At 48.4% G+C, this 19,472-nt stretch overlaps 1 protein-coding gene across 3 annotated transcripts; it reads right to left on the minus strand.

The window, feature by feature from the left end:
* Window positions 1-5,849: 5,849 nt before the first annotated feature.
* On the minus strand, window positions 5,850-17,060 carry LOC130262543 (transmembrane protein 45B-like). 3 transcript variants are annotated; one of them, XM_056509771.1, is made up of 6 exons: window positions 16,848-17,060; window positions 10,712-10,913; window positions 10,003-10,215; window positions 8,790-8,974; window positions 7,654-7,799; window positions 5,850-6,536 (listed from the first exon to the last, which is right to left on the minus strand). In XM_056509771.1, exons 1-6 carry the CDS (start codon window positions 17,043-17,045, stop codon window positions 6,422-6,424), a joined length of 1,059 nt encoding a protein of 352 aa, XP_056365746.1. In that variant the 5' UTR covers window positions 17,046-17,060; the 3' UTR covers window positions 5,850-6,421. The 3 variants fall into 3 exon arrangements, with proteins under 3 accessions (XP_056365746.1, XP_056365747.1, XP_056365748.1); XM_056509772.1 differs by lacking the exon at window positions 16,848-17,060 and adding an exon at window positions 15,045-15,219; XM_056509773.1 differs by lacking the exon at window positions 16,848-17,060 and adding an exon at window positions 15,009-15,219.
* Window positions 17,061-19,472: the final 2,412 nt, after the last annotated feature.

Here is a 19,472-nt window from a genome sequence, read left to right on the forward strand (position 1 = left end):
AACAGCCCTTCAACAGCCACCACAGGTTCCAGAATGGTTTGGGCTGGAAGGGACCTTGGAGTTCATCTCATTCCAACTCCCTGCCATGGGCAGGGACACGTTCCACTGGACCAGGTTGCTCTAAGCTCCATCCAACCTGGCCTTGAACATTTCCAGGAGTCCAGCCATGTTCTGGGGCATCCCTCTTGTAGAAGAGATGTCCCAAACCACCATCAGACAAGCAGAGGTTTGCATGTAACTTAATCATCAAAAAAAAACCAAAACAAAACAGCCAAAAACCAAACCAAAACAAAACAACCCAACAAACCAAAACAATCCCACCTCATTTTATAAAACAGCCGCTATTCTGCAGAAAAAACCAGACATTTCCAAGCAGCAGTTCACCTGCACAGCTCACATACTTGAAGCACAACTTCCCACATTCACAGAGCCCCTTGACCAGCCCAGCCCATCAAGCTCAACCCCAACACCCCAGACCCACTGGCTTTGGAGCCCACACTCACATAAAAACTCATTTAGCTCCAAGTAAGTGGCAGCCAGGAAAGAGCAGAGACACCAGGTTATTTATTCCTCCTGGGAGCTGCTCTGTCTGTCAGAGCCCTTGAAATATGGCTGCAGACAGAAGCCATTGCCTGAGCTGCCCTTCTCCATCCACAGCTCCTGTTTAATGCCATCTGGGAGCTGCCTGCTGTCCTTCCTGAGCCTTGCCTGACTGCTCCTCAGGCTGGGCTTGCCAAGGACAGCATTCCTGCCCAGCTTCCAGGCTCTCCCCTGGAGCCACTGCAGGTCCAGATCCATCACCATCCCTGATTTCCACCCCAGCCTGTGTGCAGAGGGCAAGCTCAGCAGCTGCTGCAGACATTTGGGGGGGTCTTCTCTTTGTGAATCCTCCTCCATCCTTGGACAGGGATCCAGGGGCAGCTGCAGCTCCTCTGGGCACCCTGTGCCAGGGCTGCCCACCCTCACCCTCACTCCTGCTAGCCCATCCAGCACTGCCCTCTGGCAGTGGGAAGCCATTCCCCTGTCCTGACACTCCAGGAGTGCCTCTCCAGCTCTCTTGGGGCACTGGAAGGGGCTCCAAGGGCTTCCCAAAGCCTTCTCCTCTTTAGGCTGAGTAACTCCCATCCCCAGCTATGATGTGGCTCCAAAACACAATAACCCACCTAAAAAAGGGCTAAAGCCAGAGATTCCTGGCACCATCAGCAAGACTTCTACCAGCCTCACCACAGCTGCCATCACACTGAGCCTTTGTCTCTCATGGATGCTCTCCCCACGTCCCTTCCCTCCAAGTTCCAGCAGCCATGTCCCTCCCATGGCACAGCTGTTCACAAATGTATGGATAGAAGAGTTTACCTGTGACTCCCACCTGTCCTTCTCCCTCTCGAGGTGAGCCAGCAAGGAGGTGATTACTCAGAAGAGGCAGATAAAGGGAGAAGCCACCCCGGGGAGGTGTCCCTCAGACAGGATGTTTGGAGCTGAACATCCCGTGGGCCAGTTCAAAGCACCCTGAGTCAACCACCTTTCACAACCTGGGCCACCTCCTGTCTGCTATTAAAAAACCAGCCAACAGCTCTCCTGGAGTTTGCCACAAAATCAGGATAAGCAGCCAATTCCTGTTCCCATGGCAACCATGGATATTCAGCTGTTAGGATGGGGCTGGGGACACCTGGGAAGAGCCAGGGCAGCAGCAAGGTCTGGGCTCTGCTGGGATCTGTGAACTGGGTTGCAGGGACACAATAACCCTTTTAGGGGGTCCAATCTTATCAAAGTTGCCTGAGGACAGGAGATTTTGGGCAGCAGCTTGCTAAACCAGAGCGGAGCCTGTGTGAGCTTCACAAGCCCAGAGCAGCTGAGAAGTGGGGGGACCATGTCCCTCTCTCCCCCAAAACGTGGACAGGCAGGACACAGCAGCCTGCTTCCACTCCTTTTCCTCTCTGATATGCAACACTGCCCTTCTCCAAGTAATCACAAGCCACCTGGAAGCTGATGCCCATCCCACTGATGGCTGCAGTGATGAGCAGGCAAATGCTTCAGGCCAATAAACACCTCAGGCCACCCAAGTGTCCCCATGTGCTTGAGCTGATGCTGCAGAAACATTCAGCATCACCCCAGAGCACTGCCCAAGCCCCTGGCCCTGGGGCAGCCACACTCCCAAACCAGCAGCTCCCCTGGGAATTTGTGTATTTCTCTCACTCGTGTTGCCAAACCCACCCCAAGCAAACCTGCAGGACCAGCCCTGCTCAGAGCCCACAGAAACCCAAGGCTGGAGCAGCACAGCAGCTAAGCAGCCTCCTCAAGGGTGATGGGCTGCAGTCCAGCACAGCCAGCAAAGCCACCATAGCCAGCAGCCTTTTATTCCCATTATCTCCATATCAAGTGGGAGGAAGGAAGGAGAGCAAGGCTGTGCCCTGCACCCATCACTGCTCACTGCCAACTGTGATGAGAGCAACAGGGATGAGTACACTGCAACAGGGTCCTGGGAAGCCCACAGCAGCAAAGGGGCTTCCACAAATCCAGTTTCACCCAAGCTTTAGCTTAGGAACTTAGCTAAACTTACCACATTAAATCCAAGCACAGGGAGAAATACAGCCCTCATAGGAATTCTTCCTTACAGACCTACCCCTGAAAATAATGCAGGACAAAAACCATACTTTTTTTGCTGAGAAAAAAAAGCAGCAGCACCATCTACTGAAGGGGAGCCTCCTTCAGCTCAGTTTTCCTTTCTGCAACCCCCCACCTCTATAAACCACTACCCCAAAGGGCAAGAAGCTGCTTCCCAAGAAGTAGGAGTCAAGCCCTTGGAGCAAGTGGGGAAAAGTGAGGTGGGAGTGCATCAGCTGGAGAGTGAAGGGAGGAAACAAGGCCCAGATGGAAAGTATCTACATAGAGGATCAATGTGCCTTTTTCCATAAAGGACCAGTAACAAGTAAAGGCCAGAGAGAAAGCTTCTATGAAGAGGGCACCTTAAGGTACAGACAGTGAAAGAAGTTTTCAGTGACTTAAATAGTTGAGAAAAGGAGGTTTCTTTTAAACCATCCCCATGAGAAAAATGGGGAATTAACTCTGACAGGTGGTTGGGAGAAAAAAAATAGCAAATCCCCCAGAAAATCCCTTAGCAGGTCACTGACACTCCGTGCATGCTAAAATCACTGGGGCACAAATGGGTGTGATTCCATTTCAGTTCCTTAGAGAATATACCCTTCTTACTCCTAGGAAAATACTGAGGGTGGCAGAGCTGTGTCTGACCCCCTCCAGCTCCTCAAGCTAAACCCTGAATTGAATTTGATTTCATATTTTTGGTTTTTCTTTTTCTCTCAGCTGTGACTGCAACACCTTCTCCCTGAAGGTTCATCATCAGCCCCAGTGCTAATGAAAAGATGTGATAATGTTTGTCTCTTTTCTGGGGGTGGTGGGAGGCACAATCTAATTAAAGGTTTGCCAGCAGCTTGAGTGCTGCAGATGGATGGCTGTTCGGGAAGTGCAAAGTACTATCATTATTTTTATTATTATTGTTATTATGACGAATGCTAAGACCAGATCTCATAAACAGGCACCAGGAGGTAAAGCAGGTGGTAAAAGCAGAGGCAGGGCTTGTTCTGCTGCTACACCTTCCTTTCAGCCTCGGGGAGCAGTGGCAGTGAGGGGTGGCAGCAGGAGATGCAATCTCTGAGGAATGAGAGGCTCGTGGATGGGCTGTGCTGGCTCCTGGTGAAATTAAGGGTTTGTCTTTCCTGCCAGGAAAGCTGCCAGGACCTTTGGCTGCTCTGGGGTGCTGTCTGGGCTCCTTGGGAAGAGAAGGGTGGTATCAGCAGCTCCTTCTGGCCATGGACAAGCAGGACACCCCGACTGACAAAATCAAACATCAGGCTACAGCTGCACAAGGGCATCCTGCTCTTTTTGAAATCAGTGTGGGCATGGATACAAACACACCCCCAGCCCACCCCAGCTGCATGGCCAATGGGTCCAGTACAGAGATGCCTTAACTCAATTCATAGAATCACAGGATGGTTTAGGTTGGAGAAAACCTCCAAGATCATCAAATCCAAACACTGTACACTGAAAAACATGATCCAGAACAACTGTTTGATATTAATGTTGTATTAAAAGCCAGTCTTCATTTAGGAGTGTCCTAAAATATCCATCAATCAAGAAATAAATGTGAGGATGGCTTATGGTTGCACCTCTATATAATAAACCATCTCTGTACCACTGATCCAGGCACCTTCATACCGTGTTTGGGTACCTAAACTATTTACAAACTGGTTTTAGTTGAAATGAAAACCATTAATTCTCCTGTGGAAATGAACCCAAACTGTAGTTTCTTTCTTAATCATAGCCTGGATCTCTCCTCGATTGCTGACCTTCATACCTTGGAAAAGAATGTGCTCCAGAGCTGGCAAACAAATTAGTGAGTCCTTTGCTGGCAGTCCTGGGATGTTTGTGGGAGCAGGGAGTTAATGAGGCAAACAGAAACTATTCCAGACACCGGATGCTGTGGAGGGAAAAGGTGTTTTGTTGCCATACAGTGACAGGCACCAAAGAAGGGAGAGGGGAAAGGAGACAGCAACTTGATTGAGAGCTGTGAAGAATTAAATAAACCCTATCCCACTTCCAAAGGCAAGGAGTGCTTTTAAAAACCAAAGTCAGCTGTCATTTGTGTGCCCTGGAATGGAAAAACCCTCTGGCTTTTGCAGGTGGGAAGGAGGAGCAAGACTGCATCCAGCTTAGATCTGTTCCTACTCCAGCTGCAGCTGCTGCCCTCCCCTGGCTGTTTGATGGCAATAGTGATGCTTGGGCTGTTTCCTGAAAGAAAATAATTCACAAAAGACCAGAAATAATTCATACATGGCCTTTTTGCTTTTCAATGCACCCATCCCTGTACTGCAGCACTCCTATTAACTCCATTTGTCCCCTTCCTCACTGTGGTTGGGGTCTCTGCCACTAGCAGTGGCATCTACAGAATGGGTTGTGTCTCCCTACAGCAACCAGAGGAATTTGTAATGTTTTAAAAAACTGTTCTGCCTTGACAGAAAAAAGATATCTACAAAAAACTCCTCATGTTCAGTGGTTATGACTCATGAGACCCAGTCATGAGTTTATGAGATGGATTTACAGAGATGCAGCTCTGCTGCTTCATTCTCATCATGCCCAGTCTGTTTGCATCTCCCAATATCCAGCCTTGCAAAACAAACCAGCTTATCAGGGGATATACAGGAAAACTGGCATTCAAGGGAAGCTATTCTTTATAGCACTGTTAATAAGCAATAAAATCCAGGCTGCAGTCTCTGTAGTCTGCAACTGGCTCTTTGCACAAGGGGAAGAGGGTTAAAGGATGAGCTTTGCCTTCCCTTGGACCTGCCAGGAGCTGCTTTTCTGTTTTTCTTTTTCTGAACATGATCACAAAAAGCTCCTGCTATCCATCCCCCACTGCACAACAGGGAGAAAATCTCACTGCAGAGCATCCTTCCAGCCTGGAGTTTGAGACACGAGCAATGGCAATTTACCTTGTGCTGGTGGCATTTTATTTATTCACATTTATAAATGGATATATATATATTTTAATCCCTATACTACTAGCATATTTTCCTCCTGTCTAGGAGGTGACAATTCCAGTCACTTTTTGCAAGAAATAAACTAGTAAAGGCAGCCTAAAAACAAACCATGTGCCTGTTTCATCTTGCTTTCCAAGCTGAGGGGGTTTATTTTTGGTGGAAAACTGGGACATTTCATGAATCCCTCCTGCACAGCCATGTATTTTACAGGCTTTGCAGGTCTGAGGGATGGATTTTTCTAAGCTATTATTACACACTCTGTAATTTATCTAAATTTAAGGGTATCAGCTCAGTGAGGATTTTTATTTCACATTTATTTAGTCTCTTAGCCTTTAAGTGAACATGAAAACAATTAACAAAGCCCCTCTTTACTCCAAAGCTTCAGTAATTTGTATTGTGTACAATCAAGCCCTGGTGTTGCAAACACTGCCATAATCCCACATTCAGCACTCTGTTACTTGCCCTCCTTGGGTGATGCCTTTCTCCAGAGGTGCATGACCCCAGCCTGGAGATTTCCCTGACTTCAACCATGGCAGGTCAAAGCCTCCAGGCTCTTGGAAAAGTCAGCTGGCCAAAGGATGCCCTCCATCCCTATGGGAACACATGGGGAAGCCCATAGGATGAAGCAGTCTTGTCATGTTGAATTTCCATTCTTTGTTTTGCTGCTGAAAATCACTTCAAGCTTTGCCCGTGTCTGAACAGAGATATTTGGGTATGGATGGAGGGCAGCCACCCCTGTGTCCTCAGCCTTCCTCCCAGCAGCACCACGGAGGCATCTCTCACTCTTTCAAAACAAAAATATTTCTTTAGATTTGCTTCTTCTGGAGAAAAGCCTGTTCATGTATTTGAAGCAGGAGTTTGCACCCTCTTCACTCTTCATCAGAGCCATTCAGGAAAGCAGCTTGGGAGCTGCTGTCACACTTCTGCCGGACCCCCAGGCTGATGTAGGGCTCTCCACTGCCTCTTCTGAACCTCTGGAGACAGCTGTAGCACACGGGCAGTAAATCAGTACTAGAAAAATCCCCACCTAATGCCACTCACCAGAACCCTCATTCTAGGGTTCCAAAAATGCTGTTGATGGGGGATTGAGTGGTTTATGTTCTATATAAAGTCTATTTGATGGCATGGACTGAACTATCCATTCTGTAGCTCACAGAACATCCCTCAGAGCATCCCTCAAAGTGGGATAATCTTCCCATCCCCTTGGAAAAGCCAAACTAGGGTCTGGTAATGTCTTAGTTTTTGTACCTTGAAGAATTCAGTGACCTTCAACCGCTTTGAAGTCCTTGCAAGGCAGAGGATGAAGTGTCAGGGGGTCCTAGTAATGCTTTGATGTCTTTATCAAATTAAAGTTTGACTTCAGCACTCAGTGCAGAGGAAAATAAGCAGTGTGACTTCCAGGAGCCCCTCTAGAGATTCAGTTGTTTGACTTCCCCCTGCTTAATGCCTGTGTCTCTCACTGACACTGTTTTGCATTCTGTGCACTCAACGAGTACCTTGCCCTAAAACCTGCAGTAGTCTGGGACTGCTTATTCAGCTGTGATTTTGTACTGCAGAAAGGGCTGGCTTTCATCTGTGTCTCACTACAGACATTCCACCCTGCCTGCCTGTCCCAGCCCCTGTCCCAGCTCCTGCCCCAGCCCCTGCCCCAGCCCCTGTTCCTGCCCCTGTCCCAGCCCCTGCCCCAGCCCCTGTCCCAGTTCCTGCCCCAGCCCCTGTCCCAGTTCCTGCCCCAGCCCCTGTCCCTGCCCCAGCCCCTGCCCCAGCCCCTGTCCCAGCTCCTGTCCCAGCCCCTGTCCCTGGCCCAGCCCCTGCCCCAGCCCCTGTCCCTGCCCCAGCCCCTGCCCCAGCCCCTGTCCCTGTCCCAGCCCCTGCCCCAGCCCCTGCCCCAGCCCCTGCCCCTGCCCCTGCCCCTGTCCCAGCCCCTGCCCCAGCTCCTGCCCCAGTTCCTGTCCCTGTCCCAGCCCCTGCCCCAGCCCCTGCCCCAGCCCCTGCCCCCGTTCCTGCCCCAGTTCCTGCCCCAGCCCCTGCCCCAGTTCCTGCCCCAGCTCCTGTCCCAGCCCCTCTCCCAGCCCCTGCCCCAGACCTGCCCCAGCCTCACCAGTAAGCAAGGGTGTAGTTCACAGCCAGGATGGCCACAGCAGCTGCCCAGTGCCAGAAGAAGCACATTGTGAGGAACATGATGTTGCTGTGGTCATTCTCATCCCACACTGGACCTCCCCATGGCTGGAACAGCACAACACCGATCTGGGTAGTACAAGAAGTTGGTGGAACAATTATGTTGGGAAAAACACTACAGAATCTCAGAATCCCATAATGGTTTGGGTTGGAAGGGACCTTAAACAACCTGTGCCAGAGCCTCATCACCTTCTCAGAAAGTTACCTTTATTCATCTGGTGACTGAGGAACCCGAGTCCTGACCAGGATGGAGGTTTTTGCTGAGAGAGTGAAGTCCATCCTTTCAACAAGAGACCACATAAAGCCAATCTGTGCCCAATATATCTTTTTTTCTGTTCAACATCCAGACAAAATTGTCCCTCAGCATTCCAAACTCCAAGGCATCCTTTAAAAACCCCAGATTTTGTATTTTACAAGCTCTGCCCGGTTTTTTTTTCCTCTGAATAAAGGCTGGTTTGAGCTAGTGTAGCCTTGAAAAAAAGGGTTCTTTTTCAAAGAAACAAACTGATTTGGTTTTGGGGTGGTTATTTTGGTTGTTTTTTTGTTTGGTTGGGGTTGGTTGGTTGGTTGGTTGGTTGGTTGGTTTGGTTTCTTTATTTGCTTGTTTAGGTGTTTTTTTAACAGTTTAGTTTTGAAAACAGTTATCTCCAACTGATTTCTTTTCTTTCCCAACTCCTACCAAAGCAAGCAGCTGGCTTTATGTTAAGTCAACTGCTTTATTGCTGGTGGAGTTTGTATCTTTCCACTAAACCAGAGGGAGGGCTGCAGGGAGCATTAGACACATTAAGCAATTACTGCTTGATCGTTAGGTACTGCAAAGTGTTGCTCACTTGCTTTCTCTCTTCCCCCTGGAGAAGTAATAAGCTAAAACAATCAGCTCTTGCAGCAGGAGCAGCCACAGAGATGACCTGTGATAAGTAAATTTTCATTCTGGGTTATGAGCTATTTATGAAGTGAGCCTGGCAAAATAATCCTTGGGAGGTGTATGACTGATATGTGATGTGCAACTTGTTTCCCTCTTTTCCCTTTGCTTCGCTGCTCTGGGAAGGCAGAACAGACCTGCCAGAACCATGTTCCCTGGACAATGGTCATGCTGGCTCGGAACATCTCCAGGACGATGTTGTCACGCAGGAAAACCTCCAGCAGGATGCTGCCAGCCCCGGCAAAGATGACGATGAGCAGCAGGGAGTGGATGTGCTGATCCAGCACGGGGCGGTGAAGGACGTGGTAATAGAAGAGACAACCTGCCAAAGCATGAGCCCTGCTTAGAGCAGCATTAACAACAGCAGCTGTGGCCCCCAAGTGGAATAAATCACCTGCCTGGATGGCAAATTGAGACAGGCCACCATGGAAAGAAGGGACTCCACACAGCACCATCCCCTAGGCCTCCTGGCAGCCCAGCATCCTGGAAGGATGAGATGCCCAACCTTGGGGCAGGAGGATCTGAGCAATACAGTGACCAAGGACAGGGTAGATTTCTTCCCATATCTTTGCCATCCCCTCTTCAGATGACCCTTCCCTTCTAGCCAGGCTTCTGCTGTGCCCTTCTTTCCTGTTGCTAAACTTCACAATTTCTTGGGAGCTGTAAATGATAAATTTCCTAGTCTCACATGCCAAACTGTGCATGTGGAACTGCCCCTGCTGCTGCTGCCTCAAAAACTGCTGTGATTGGGAAAGGAAAAAATAACAGGAGCTGTGCCTTCATTAAGGAGGGTTCTGTATAAACAAGACCTTCTTTCTCCATGGGAGAGTGTTGAACTAGATGATCTTTAAGCTTCCTTACAAGCCAAGTCTTTATAGATTCTATGATCCAAGAGGGGTCTGGAATCCTGGCTGGTGCCTTGCAAGGCAGCCTGAGGACAGAATGATATTCATGATGTGCTGAAGCCAAAATAAATCACTTCAAATTACCACGTGCCACGCAAGCAGATGAGGCTAATGATGCCTGCAGTGCAATTAATGGCTCTCAGGGGCAGCACGAGGTGGGAGAACAGCATGTGGATGGCAGAGGAAGGCAGAGTCCACCAGCCATTTATGACAAGGAACCTCATTCTGCTGCTTTGCACCACAGTAGCCCCAGAAATCCCAAAGCAGAACCTATCTGTGACTGTATTTCCCATCTCATTCCATCCCAGCCTACCTTAATATATCCCTTACAACATGTCCTATCTCCAGAGGCATCTGGAGCCATATCTCGGTCAGGCAAGTTTGAGTCCTTCTCTGACTTGGCTCCCAACATCCCTCCCCAAATTAAGCACCACCTTCTACTAACCTTCAACAAACACGGCCACGGCCAACATGAGGCGATCCAGACCCCGTGGCACCAGCTGGGAGGTCCAGGTGAGGACATCCACCAGCCCAGAGAGGCCGTAGAACAGGTACATGGTGCTGTGCTGCCAGTTCATCAGCTTCACCCAGTCACGCCGCTCCCCACTGAACAGGTACAGGTGGGGACCGTCGGGGACAAACTGCTCCGCCAGCATCCCTGCAGGACACCCAAGAGCACGGAGTTTCTGGGGGTTCAGCTGCAGTGGCTGAGACTGCTCCTTGCTGCCAGGGGTTCTGAAGCAGGAGCTGGTGAGTTTGCATTAGGGAGAGAAGACTGGATGGAAGAATCAGGCCTGTGTTTAATGGCAGCTTGGCTTTGGGAAGGGGTGTGAGACTTGCTTTTCCACATCAAACTATACCAGAGATCAAGTCAAGGTGGACATCAAGAATGCCTCCAGGCTGCCCAGGGGAGTGCTGGCATCACCATGTGGAAGTGTTCAAAAACATGTAGATGTGGTGCTCAGGTTCATTGTTTAATGGTGGGACCTGGTAGTGGTCAGGGGTTGGATTTAACAGCCTAAGAGGTCTTTTTCAGCCTTAAAGGTTCTCTGATCCTTCCACATCTACACCAGCTGCTCTGGAGTCAGGGCTCCTGTACAGTCACCACTGCAGGCTAGGTGAACAAGGCATAGCAAGTGAAATATAACCCTTACCTACTAGAGAAAAGAGGATTTTGATTCCCCCTTCAATGGCATCCACACGCTGGAAATAATGAGTCCTGTGTGATTTCTTATTTAGTTTCTGGCTGAGATACTGCAGTGGGTATTTCACAGACCACCAGAGCCCAAAGAGCAGGAAGAAGCTGCCTGGAAGTGCGTGACCCTTAAAATTCGCCATCCTGTCAACCTCCTCTGACTACAAGGCAAAGAAAAACAATGTCATTATTCAATTTACACGAGTTATTTGGCATAACACTGGGGAAAAAAAAGGATTTCTCTTCCAGGGAGGACTGGAGTAGGCTTGACCAAGAACATGGGAATAGGAAGGGGCACTGGGAACCCCTGGGAGCTCCCTGAGGTCCTTGTCCCAAGACTAGGAAATGTCTAAAAAAGCCACAGTTGTTTCAAAAAGACCCCAAATCCACTGCAATGTCTGACACATCCCAGCCTGAACCTTTGATTCCAAGGATCCCTCTCAGCAGTAGGTCTTGCTTTTCTTGCTCTTCTGCAAGTATGAGTTTAAGGATCTTTGCAGACCAGGGCAGGGTGGTCTTTTTGGGACCAGGTAGGAGAGATAATACACAGGGAAAACAGGAATGTCTAGAGGTAAACAGCAGAGTGTTTCTTAACTCCATGAACAGCCACAGAAGTCCAAAATTTTTTAGAATCTCTGGAATTATTTCAGGCCATGGAAGAGGTAAAAAAACAGGTGAAAAATAACCTGTATCTATTCCACAAACCAAAGCATTTTGCTAAAAATATACCTTCAAAATACCTCAAAAGCTGCTGGAAACAAAACATTGTGGGTTTGGGCAAACAAATTAAGTAATTCCCTGCATCCTGACCTGCTCACACTCTTTCTTCCCTCTCTTGAGCATCCCTAAACCAGGACTTGCATCAAGCTGCTGGAGCGCACACACGAGAGGTTGGCAGGATGCTGGGGGACCCATTTCCTGAGAGAATTACAGCAATTAAACCCAGCCAGCTCCTGTTTGCTGTTGGCTTAATTAGGTTGAGAACTGACCAGCTCTTTCATGTGGGCTCGACCATATGTTTGAGGGCTGCCTTGGTGTGAGCTGGTGTCAGGCTGGGCCATTAGGAATGTTTTAATTGATAACAAAGGCTGTGCTGCTGGTGCCCAGGACTTCCTTCCTCTTTAGTAACTTATCTGTGCCAATCCACACTTAACCCTGGGAAGAAATTGTCTCTGTTTTAGGGTGGATGCTGTCCCTCCACATAACAGAAGTTTCATGGTTTGGAGCTGGATCTGACCTCCCCATCCCAGACATCCCAATTATCCTGAAACCACCTTCCCCAGCAGCATTTTGGGCTTCAGTCCCCACTTGCTGAAAATAGAAACCAAAAAATATTCTTATTCTGCTGTTGCACAAGGGATAATTTGCATGTGAGGTTAAACATGAGTTGATGCTGTCAGCCTTGGAAAAAGGGAGCTGTTTCTTTGGCTTTATTATTATCTGATTTCAGGTTGGTTTGTCCCAGGCACACCTTGCTTCATCCTGTGAAGTCCATGGTTGGTTCATGATACCATCTCCCACAGGAGTCTGTCCCTGAGCAGGAAAATCCACTGGGTTAAAACTAATCTCCTAAATCCCTGCAACCAACCTGCCTGATCTGAGCTGCTTTAACCAAAGACCAAATCCAACAGCTCAAACTAAGCAAACATTGGCTCCGTGTGCAAACATCACTCTGGAACACACAGCACACGTTGCAGCACACAGGGCTGATGCCCCTGCAGTGCCACCAGGCTGTTCCATCCTGTCTTCACCTCTGAGCTATCCTGGTTGGTTCATGAAGATGAATTTAGGGGAGATTTAATCCAAGAGTGGAAAAGCTATGCATGGAAAGGGCACGGTATGGGCTGGCAGCTTGGCAGGTCACTACTAGCACTGCAGGGTTCTGCCTTGTTTCATGACTTAAAAGGAAAGATTTATTGACAATGGGTGCATTGGGTAATTAAACAGAAAATCAAAGCAAGATGCTGTTTACCAGCAGGGCTGGCACAGTCCAGTGGGTTAAAACAATCATCTTTGTAGTCTTTTGAAAGGGGCAATTCGGGAATGGGAGCATCCACCTGTTTCCCTGTAATGAAGCAAGCAACATTCCCAAGCCATGGAGTGGGCTGAAAAATTCGTGTTTTCTGGCTGAGTAGAGAATTTCATCATATATATGAAATGGGGGCAATGGCTTTAAACTGAAAGAAGGAAAATTTAGATTAGGTACAAGGAGGGATGTTAAATATCAGGGTAATAACTGGAAGCAGAACCAAATCCATCCCAGAATACCACAACAAGATTCCAGCCTTAACATGCTGTATTAATGCTCCAGTAATAACATGGCCTCAGCATTATTCAGTCAACTATATACCTGATGTAGCTCTTGCAGTTACATATGAAAGGCTGATATAAAGTGGGGGCTGATGGTTTCCCACCTGAGATCAATGCAATCAAACTGGGATGACCTGAAGGACACACTGATCAATCACAATTAAAAGATCAGCTAAATGGGGTATGCACAGCCACCTTACAGTGCTTATGTGATCTGGGCTGAGCTCAGGGGGTGATGGGGACTCTTCTGGGGTTGCTGGTCTCCATTCCTGCCTAACAGCAGAGAGCACATGGCTCACCTGGGACACGTGACCAGCAAAACTATTTCTCCTGCTTCTCTTCCTCCTCTGAAAACATGCAATGGGTGAGCACAGGGGGAAAAAAACTAACCACAGTTATGTTTGTGCCCTAGGGCAAACAGCTCTTGTTTATCCCTGTAGCTCCAAAGGAAACGAGACATGCTCACAATCAGCAGGGAAAAGAAAAAGCTGAAGGTCCAGTGGGTGGCCACAGCCACCATCCCACGGCATCCCTGCTGAATGTGACTTTGTCCCTTCCCTTATCACCCAGCCAGGTTTGGCAACACCCCCGTGTCCCTGCTGGCTTGTCATTTGTGCTCTTTGCCCCTGTTTATTGTGGTGCCCTATGCTGTGTCTGCTTAATGATTTACTGTTTCATTTGCTCTTATCACCTCCCAGAGGAGCTGGTTTTTTTCTTGGTTTATAGCTAATGCACCCAACCACCTGGGGAGGCATCTGGAGGATGGTAAGGAGCCTGAGAGCCCAATTTAGACTTTCCCTTCCTTCGTCTCAGACTACCCTGGCAGCCACAATCTCTCTTTTTAGCCAAAACCTGGGTCACTTTACTATTCCAAATGTGCATTTGGTTTCCAGAGGGGTTTTGTTCGTTTGTTTGTTTTTGGGTTTTTTGAAAGTGCATTGATAGTGTCTCAGTCAGGGCATCACTTCCACTTTCCCCAGCTAGGAAATTACAGTCTAAAGTTCACCAGTGGGAGGAGCTGACAGCCATCACCCCTACAATTAACTCTGCCCTTCAACCTGTGTAAATCAGGCAGCTCAGACACACCAAAGCTCACCACAGGACCTGTGCTTGGCTCTCAGAGCATCTGTGGGTGACAGGGATGGTCCCCAGGGAACACCTGACTCGGGGAAGAGGAGAAATGTCTTGACTTGCAAAAAAACCACTGGCTGAGCTCAGGCTGAGGTGGGCAATGCCACTGAGATGTGTGTCTGGAAATAATGAAGCTATTCCCAGCTTTCCAGAGGGGCTCTTGTGTTGAATCTGCAGCTGCAGGAGCACATCAAACCCAGACCTACAGACTGACAGAAGCTGAGGTGCCATGCTCAAAAAACCATTTTCAGTCAGCCCTTCCCTGTCCTGCACGTCCTCTGTGTGTCTCCCTGAGTACAATATAACCCCACAGCCCAAATCTGGCACCTGATTGGGGTGGCTGTGGTCCAGACATAGGGGTGAGATATCTCTGCCTCTGGGGACAGAGGGATGGCAGGAGACACCCAAAAGGTATCAGGAGAGGCATCACTGACAGTGATAAGCTCTCCTGTATCCTGTGCTGCTTCACTCATTACCAGCATTGTCTTATTTGTCTGCAGAGGCACTTTCAGCAGCACTTCCATTAGCTCCTGCAGGAGCTGGATCCCTAATGCATTGATGTCAGGCTAAAAACCTCACTCTGAACCATTTCATCCCATAATTGTCAGGTTCTCTTTTCCCTCTGTCTCTGCCCTCACCAGGGAGTGTTAACACTGACACTGAGCAATCATCTTCCTTATACTAGTGAGCTCAGCTGCAGCTGCAAAAGCAGGACAGCAACATTTCTGCCTCTAAAGGATCCTTAAGGGGTTTGGACTTAGGTTAAAAATTATCATCATCATTGGAAACTATGAGGCTCAATTGCCAGGAAGTACCTATCTGAAGGACCATCAGGTACTGCAGGAGCTTACACAGTGGCAGCAGACAGAGAGCACACACTGAGATAATCCATCCTCCTGAAATGGGCAAGTTCAACGTCCAAGCTCAGACAGGGATGAAAGCTTTAAATTCAGGATGCTGGACTAGAGGTCTATTAATAGACACAATGGATCCACCTGGAAGGAGACACTGAGGGAGAGAGATACAAAAGCTAGTGTTGGAGAGGTTATACAGCACTCTGCTTCCTCTTCCTATGCTGCCTCCATTTGTCTTCTGTTTTATAAGCCCCCAGTTTGGATGGTCCATCCCTACCCTTGCTCTGAGCCTTGCCATCAGAGAAGCATCAAGAAGCTACATCCCAAAAAAGAAAGCTAAGAAATAAAATAAATTAGCCAAAGCCTAATTACAGGCACTCAGAATGGGCACATTGTCATTAATTCTCTTGTGACCTGCATTTGTTTATTTGTGGTTTTAAAACAGTGAGGTCTGACTTTAAAAATTATCTGCTGGAGGAAATGCACTTCACCATCTCAAAAAATCTCATCGAAAGACATTTTTCTTTGTCTCTACGTGGTGGTAAAGAGATTGGTAAAGTGATTTGCTTTCTAAAGGGGTGGGTGCCATCTCTGCCCTGAGCTGCCAACCTTGCTCCATAATGTGTGATGGGGCAGCCCTGACTCCAATAACTCCTCACAGGTAGCAACCCAAAATAAACTCAAATCCAGCATTACCTCCATCAAAAATGTCACAAAAATCAGTATTTATAGAATCCTAGAATCACAGAACAGTTTGGGTAGGAGGGAGTTTCAGGATAATATAGTTCCACCCCTGCCATGGGCAGGGACACCTTCCACTAAACCAGGCTGCTCCAACCTGGCCTTGAACTCTTCCAGGGGTGGGAAAGCCACAGCTTTGCTGGATTCCACAGCTTCTCTGGGCATTTTCCAAAGAGATGAATACTTGTCCTCAAATTGTCCCAGTGCCCCAGAATGTGACCCAGGTTAAGCACTGGGTAGCCAGAGCTGTGGCCCTCAACATCCCCCTCCACAAGCACCTGGAGCCTCAGCCCTTGCTGTGCTGCCAAGGGGATGGCATGGCAGCTTTTAATGATAAGCTGGCAGAAAGCATGGAAGGAAGAAAGAAAAAACCTTCTCCTGCAGCAAGGGGAGGTTTGTCCACAGCAAGGGAGGTGGCACAGGATGAGCTGCGAAGTCCCTTCCGACCTAAACCATTCTGGGACTCCATGAATCCAATCCACGAGGGGTTAGGCACTGGCAGTGACCTTTCTAAGCGTTTCAGTGGGCAGAGGAACATGGGGAGGGAGTTTTTGGTTCAGTGCACACAGCAGCAATTTCGGTTTGGCTGTGAGGCAGAGGGTTTGCATTTGGTTTGGCTGGGAGTGGAGCAGGGAGCCAGCAAGAGCTCCTTGCAGAGGGGCACGGGGGTTTTGGGGCCCTGCTGCCTCCAGGCTGACCCACTCTCACCTCTGCCTGCTTTGGGGCCCCACATGCCATGTTTATTTTTCAACTTCCTCCTCGGGAAACGCGTCTGCAGGTTTGCTGGGCTGTGCCATCGCCTCCCAGCCCGGCAGGGACAGCAGCCAGTCCCCTCTGAGCCCCCTCAGGGACCCCAGAGCAGGGGGCACCCGCTGGGCTGAGCACACTTCAGTCTCTTTCCCACCCTGACCCCTCTCTCCTCTCCCCGTGGAGCCAGGATGCCAAACTGAGGGGTCCATGAAGGGCAGGCAGGGGTCCCTTCCCATCCCCTGGTGTGGGGTGACCCCCTCCCCTGCCAGCCCCTTCCCAACAGACCCCCCCGTGCCAGCAGAGCCTTACCTGTCCTGGTGATCCCGGTGCTGCACCTGCTCCAGGTGATCTGTGCTCCTCCCCTGCCCGTGGCACCCGCCTCACCTGCCTCCTCCCTGCCTCCCAAACCCAGCTGGGAGGAAAAGGTGACTCTGCACACAGAAATCCCCCACTCCTGGGCACACCAGCTGCTTTCATTTGCAGTTTTCTCCCACAACAGTTATCCATGGTTTGCTGAATTCTGGCTGTCTCAAGGCTTTTCCCTTCCAGATCTTAATTTTCTCAGATTTTGCACAATGATCAAATTTCCTTCCATCAGAGTTCCCCATTTCCACCTCATGCAGGGTGGGACACAGGGGAGGTGTGTGGGTATTCCCTCCTCACTCCCAGGTGCCTGCACCCCTCATGCCCAAAACACTGCATTAAATATTAGCTGGATTAACTCCTTCCAAGCACTTCATTTTCCACTTTCTGTGCTTCCCAGGTTTGATGGATGCCCCTCCTAGGATCCCCCCTTATAACCCATATTTCAAATCCAAATGCAATTTTCTGACCAGGCCTCCTATAAAACTGAGTTTATCCGTAATAATACTTTCCATTTTCATCTCCAGTCCTGCAAGTGCTTTACAAATGTTAAATAATTAATCCTCATGACACCCTTGGGAGGGAGGGAAGCATTATTATGGCTATTTGTAAAGGAAGCTCTGGCAGGACCTTCTGTACTCCAGCCCTGGGTTTTACTCACTTTTAGTGAGCAGTCCAGCTACGTACAGCACTGAGAGCAAGTACACCTTCCACAGGGAATTTGTAGTAAGAAAGCCAGATTTTAATGTTTTAAATATAGCCACCCTGATTTATAAATTACTTGAGGTTTAGAAGAGCTGTCTGCCAAACCTTTTTCTTTTATTATTATATTACTATTTTGATTTATTGAAATAGTAATATAATGACATCAAATCTGCTCCCTCTCCTGGTCCCACAGTGTTGTTTAAACAGATGAGTTCTTAAATAATAAATAATTATCAATACATTCATCCTTTCTTACCTCCCAGAGAGGTAAGTGCTGATGGAAAGGAAGAAGTATCCCACAGTCATCCTCTCCTTTATCAGTGGTGGGGTTGGATGCTCAAATCCTCTGTGTTTTTCAGGTCAGATAATTCAAATTTTCCAGAGGCAAAAGCCAAGCTGCAGGCATTTCTTGTCTCTTATTAAATTGTTTCACAAATGTCCCAGGAGCCTGATGACATTTTGTGTCCCACAAACCCTGCAATAAATCAGAATTAATTGGGGGGGTTACACTCACCCTGCTCCAGGCACAGAGAAGGATTTACCCCCAAAAAACTACCCCAAAACTGAGGCTGAGGAATAAATGGAAGGAAAACACCTGTCTAGATGGAGGGCCTGAGAAAAATGCATTATTTAGTCAGGAGTTGCTACAAATTGGTGAAAACCCCCCCAGGGGATGTCCAAAACTGGAAATTAAACCCCCCAGAAAAGCCATGGAAAAGTCTTGGTCATGCTGTAGCTGTTATATAAGAAAGGCTGAGTTTAGCTAAAAACTAAAGCTTTAGTTAAACCTGACTCTGAAATGGGAGCTTGCTCCCACCCAAAGCTCTGCCAAGTCATGTTGGTGTTTCTTGGCTACCAGGAAATTTGCACCTTCAAATATTTGCAGAACAAAATCACGGGTGTGTAGGGGGTTGGATCTTACTCTAAGGAAACAAATAACCTCTCTGGGTGTATTTACTGTAGTAAAGACGCTCCCTGGTCTGGGGTTACACAGAACCCTAGCAGAATGTCTCATTTCCAAGAGGTCTTGAACAATCATTTCCTGATAAGACACATCAAAACCTGACGTCATCTTCAACTTGTAGCCGTAATTTCCTAGAGCTCAGCCACTCTTAAAACCTTCACAGCTCCTTAGACAACAACATACAAAGGCTGTAAATGCTTCAAACCTGTGTCCAGTTCAGGCTCTCACCATCCACAGGCACTGGGCTACCACTGGAGGTGGGAATTCTGCTCAGCACATCCAGCCTAAAAAACCAGTCCAAATCAGCAAATTTTCTAAATCCTATTGCCTTCCCATAAAATAAGTCCTGAAAAAAATTTCAGAATTTCTATTTTAGAAATTTTGAGGCCCCAAAAACTCTTTTGTGTCCTCCCATCCCTAATTTTCCACCTCCTGATGTCTATTTTCTCCCTGCTTATCTCACACAGAGCTGCAGCTCCAAAACATATCCACAGGAGATCTGGCAGCAAATAACACCCTGGCAGTCCCTTCACATCCACATGCAAAGCTGGGAATGACCAAGAAAACAGGAGTTTGCTTCTCTGGGAATCATCTCAGTATGCTGTCTGGTTAGACAATACTTGCAGTCTCCATGGATGCAGCTTGGGATGCAGGCTGGAGTGTGCTGTGGGAGTGATGCTCAGAGAGAGCTCAGAACTAACAGCTCAGAGAAATGGGGGAAATGATGGAGTGTCAGAGCCAGGAAATGAGTTCCCTCATTTTCCTGTGCTGGCAGGTTGAAGGAGTTACTTGCCATGTGGCCACATATCCGGAGAGAGGAGCTGCACAGGCTGCCTGCAGTTTTAAAAGGCAGGAAAATGGGAAAGCAAGCTGGCCAGACACAGATATTTGTCTTGTTCCTT

The sequence above is a fragment of the Oenanthe melanoleuca genome, chromosome 24 (assembly GCF_029582105.1).
Source record: "Oenanthe melanoleuca isolate GR-GAL-2019-014 chromosome 24, OMel1.0, whole genome shotgun sequence".
Lineage (NCBI taxonomy): Eukaryota > Metazoa > Chordata > Aves > Passeriformes > Muscicapidae > Oenanthe > Oenanthe melanoleuca.

Coding starts and splice junctions, on each gene's coding strand:
- LOC130262543 (XM_056509771.1), bottom strand. CDS start 17,045: ATGGATAACTGTTGTGGGAGAAAACTGCAAATGAAAGCAGCTGGTGTG. Junction 10,914..16,847: donor CACCGGGATCACCAGGACAG/GTAAGGCTCTGC, acceptor TTTGCCTTGTAG/TCAGAGGAGGTTGACAGGAT. Junction 10,216..10,711: donor AATCCTCTTTTCTCTAGTAG/GTAAGGGTTATA, acceptor GGTGTCCTGCAG/GGATGCTGGCGGAGCAGTTT.